General features: G+C 40.4%; 1 protein-coding gene across 1 annotated transcript in view; it reads left to right on the top strand.

Annotated features, from left to right (window-relative positions):
* The window catches only part of CENPL (centromere protein L), an 8,403-nt gene that overhangs the window by 1,418 nt on the left and 2,409 nt on the right, over positions 1–4,576 (top strand). Inside the window, exons 2-4 of the mRNA XM_072419705.1 lie at positions 634–810; positions 2,507–2,758; positions 3,516–4,058. Coding sequence (XP_072275806.1) covers positions 637–810; positions 2,507–2,758; positions 3,516–4,058 — 969 coding nt within the window. The 5' untranslated portion in view covers positions 634–636. The remainder of the gene's footprint in view (positions 1–633; positions 811–2,506; positions 2,759–3,515; positions 4,059–4,576) is intronic.

Below are 4,576 nucleotides of genomic sequence, written 5' to 3'. Positions count from 1 at the left end.
TATAGGATGCCCTGCCACACACATGCCAGCAATAGGAAAGAAAGTGTGACGTTAGCCACCAATCTTTAAATGCTGTCATCATCTCCTGATACCCTGCACTCCATGCTGACTCAACGTTGTATATGGTGGCGGGCTGTGCATGAGTATGTCACACAGGAAGTGCACATCCCAGGCTGACAACCCTATCTAAGAAGCCCCTAGCAGGAGCAGTGTTGTCATCCTAGGACTTGACTTTTAAGAACAACATTTATGATGTTTACCAAAATGTAACAATAAATGTTCAGATTACAAATGAAGATTCAGCTGATCCTCTATAGGTTATTTATCTTTGCATTGTGCTTCTTAAAAAAAACGTATGAATCAACAAGAAAATTGCGTTTTGGAAAAGAGAAACCTAGCAATGATTAAAAAAACTTGACAAAGGTTTCAACGTACCCTGTCCAAAAATAAAACACATCGGCTGCTGAGCTTTAAGTTAAAAAACACTTTGTATAATCTATAAAGCATTTTATAGTGTTGATGTTGTAAAAAGAAAGTTTGCTCTATAGATATGTAATTGTCTGACCTAGACATCTCCTCTGAGGGGGACAAGTATCTGTCATTTGCCCTCAATTTGTTTTTGTCCTTCTTTAGGCTATGCAAACTCCTACTGATGGGGTGTCAACCCCCCAAAGTACTTCAGTATTGCGGAGCAGCATTGCACCCTACCAGAACTCCAGGTACCCTATTGGAAGCTTAACTTCTACTCGGCGGCGTTCATCGTACCGCATCCCATCCAAGAGAAAGATACCACAAAGTACCCCTATACAGGTAAGTTCCTCTAGTCTATATTACACATTACTCCACCAATTTGCCTGGATGTTATGCTGACCCGTTTTTCTTGTGACTTGGATGGCAAGTAAAAGAATCTTGTCAAATTTTCCTGATCTGAAATATTTTTTATGGTGAGAGATCCATGGTAAAGATACAGGGTAAGCATTACAGCCAGGCAACTAGTATTTTCAGAAAGATTAACCACCGCAGCTGTTATGTTTCTTTTATTACATCGTCATGTTTTGTTGGGAAACAAAAACTGCTTATTTACAAAGGAGACAAGTTTGGACCATCCATACCAGCGTTTTGGATTTGGATTTCTCGATCTATGTTCCTTTTTGCAAGCAATACTTAAAGTGGGCTTTTTAGTTGCTTACAATATGCAGTCACAGTTTTCATTTCAGTAAATTTCTATATTTATCTTTGAGTGAGATGATGCCAATAATCTGCTGCAGACAGGTGGAAGTTTTATCTCTGTCTACTATACCTCAGTAATAGTTTGGAGAATGTGGTAGAGCTGATATTTGTCAGACATTTGTTAACAGAGACATCAGGGTTTACACAACTGTCACTGACATCTAATTCCATGGAGTATATCTTGATTCTGCCTGAACAAAGATGGTACTTCCCTGCTGGGAAAAAAAAACAGATGGCATTGTGTGAGCAGTAATACTTCAGTGTTAAACCCAGGCTTTTTTTTTTTTTTTGTAGGTGAGTATCAGCCCCAGTATTGTGACCCATCTCTTCAGTAACCACACAAAAACAGCTGAGTGCTTACTGAAAAGTGCCAGGTGGTGCACCTGGCAAAAAGGGGCTGGGTAGAACATTGTACTTGGAAGTGTTCTTACCCATTGCATAGAATGCCATTAACATAAAAACATTTACTTGATGAGAGTTCTATTTTTATGTTCTGTTCCTTGTATTTAGGTTTTTGTTACTGGAATTTTTAGCCCAGTTAGGAGAAAAAGGTGATAGTAGAAAAATTAACAGTTATTAGAAAAATAAACAGTTATTAGATAATTACTTTCTTCTTAATTGTAGATTTGGGGTAATAGATCCCTTGGTCAGTTTTTGCTTGGAGTTGTATTAATAAGAAGTATTTGGTACCCAGGAATTACAGGATGACTTAATCCTGAACTTCAGGATAAGCAAACCTTGCGTAAATGTTTTTTGTATTCTTTCTTCCAGGTCCGTACACTAATCTAATGTGAAATGTTGCCTTGGTGCATAAGCTTTGTATAAAAAAAGACCCATAACAGCTGTTTGTGCTGTATCTAGGCCTTACACCTCCCACAGCCAGTTCTGTGCGATCTGTATGTAGTTGATGGTCTTGATGGATCTCTGCACAGGCTATACTTCTTAAACAAACCCATATGATATACGCAAAGCAGATTTGTATCCCTTGTTCCTATTTATTCATTTAACTAAAAGTCTGTGTGTCCCAGATAATGTTCTCCCTAGCCCCTTTTAGCAGGGTGCACCGCCTGGCACATTTTAGTAACCACCCAGTTGTTTTTAGCTGGTTACAGAAAAGTTGGGTCACAACAGAGGGGCTGCCACAAGGGGAGAGCACTGGTCCAGAGTTCAGCTTTCATGTATATGTGAACTTTGTTCCCACTTGAAACTTAAATCTGCTAATTTATGCTAAAAATTGTTTTTACATTCAAAGCATCTCTGTATTGACTGTTTTTAGGAAACTTTTGATCCACAAAAGGCTGCGCTGTTGCTGCAGAAACAATGGACTCTGTACAGTGTTACACCGATGTATGACTTTTCATATACCAAGCTAAAGGAGTATTCCAAGCACTTATCTGCCACAATAGTGGCTGAGAAGCAGAAAGGTGTCGCTGTTGATCTGGGGTCAGATGTTGCCTTCAAAGCTAACTTTTCTTGCCTACCTGGACTCAAGGGGAAAGAAAGCGATCCAACTGCAATACTAGTTCAGGTAAGTGTATCTGCACTGGAGCATGACTGTACCAAATAAAATCCCATTCGTATTTCACCATGTTCTATCCCTTAAAAAATGCTGCAAGTACAGAAAGATACCCTTTGATATTGCAGAAATCAGGAATGCATTCCCCTATGGCATGGAGATGAAGAGAACATGCAGAGTTATCCCGAGCCTTTTTTAGCTGAATGCACCAATTGACACTTCAGTAACCACCCTGCTGTTTTCGGGTGATTACTGAAGAGTTGGGTCACAACACAGGCAGCCACCCACCTACAATTTCTTTCCACCCAGCTTTTGAGTTCAACACTGAGATGTTCTTTAGTCCAGCACAAGAGAACTTGAGGGATTGATAACAAAAAAGAAAGCTAAAGAGTAAAGCAAATACTTCCATAAGGTACATGTGACTCTTTCCATGTCATGGGCTGGTGGTTTGGCCTAGCAATGTCAATGGGAGCAGCAAGGGACTCCTGATCCCTCTGTAAGCCCTTATTGGGACAACAGAGGACTTGTTCCTGGTTGATGATTGGAGCAGCAGGAGAGGAATAGTATGTTCCACTGGGGAGAGGGCAATACCCAAAAAGTGTTGCTTTGCTGTGCAAGGAACGGTTTACTTTAACCCTTTACAGACAAACCCTTCAAACCCGTGCACCCCACAAAGTATCAGGCAATCATGACCAGTACCAACAATAAGCAGCTTTAGGTTCTCGGCACCAAAACTTATTTGGTTTTTGTTTTTTCTTTTCACTGCTAGATTACCGGAAAGTCACCAATCTCCAAGCCTGGCACAGAAGAGCGGATAGTGTGGACTGGTTGGTTCTGCGGGCCATACACAGAGGACGAAATATTAGAAGTGTTACCAGAGACTTTTACATGCCTTCCGCTGTTTCTCACTAATGGGTCAGAATCATTCACTGCTATAGTGGGCACTTGGTTCCAACAAGCGTTCGACTGCTGTTTTGGTAAACTGGTAATCCGGTCGCTTGATCTTAGGTGGTTGGCAGCTATGTGGGCAGGATATGAAGTACAGGGACATGTGCCTACCACAGAACTGGTGTTCTCGGTGCCGGTTGAGCCACATATGGACATCTCTTTTGCTATTCATCCTGAGGATTTTAAAACCCTGTGGAATGACATTCAGAAATCTAAGGATGAGGTGACAGTGGAGGAGGTGGAACATTTATTTCAATGTCTTTACTCACATTTCTTCAGACACTTTAAAATTCACTTATCAGCGACGCAACTTGTGAAGGTGACCGTGGCTGTGGCTTCGGCACACTGCGAAGGCAAAGTAAAGGTAAGCGTTTTGTCTTGTTGGAATTTGTGTAGATAAGTTTTGGTAGCTATGTGGGCGGTAAATTTATCCAAGCAGGGAGTGTGCCTTTAAATTTAATGTATGTTTGTTTTTTGTGTTTTTATTCATAAGCTGATGGCTATATTTATAGCTATAAGTTTAGGCTTTGTACACACCTATGGAAATCTGAAGCCTGAAACAATCATTTGTTATCATCTCAGGCCAAAATGTAGAATGAGTGCAAAGGTCCCCTGACATTGCCGAGGTTGTCGTTACTGATTTGATATATTATTTGTATTTCCTATTGGCCTCTTAAACTGTAGTCATAGGTATTCCATTAAACTGTAGATCTAAGCGGTTTTAACCTTTTCTGTGATTAATATGCAAACTTGTACTTGTAGGCCGGGTGGTTACTGAAAGGTGCCGGGTGAAGTGCCCAGCTAAAAGGTGCTGGTGAGAACATTGCATATCTAAATGTTTGACAGAAATGATAACATTTAAAGATACTGCATTCATTTATG

This window comes from Pyxicephalus adspersus, chromosome 8 (assembly GCF_032062135.1).
Source record: "Pyxicephalus adspersus chromosome 8, UCB_Pads_2.0, whole genome shotgun sequence".
Classification (NCBI taxonomy): domain Eukaryota; kingdom Metazoa; phylum Chordata; class Amphibia; order Anura; family Pyxicephalidae; genus Pyxicephalus; species Pyxicephalus adspersus.
This window is presented reverse-complemented; position numbering and strand designations above follow the sequence as displayed.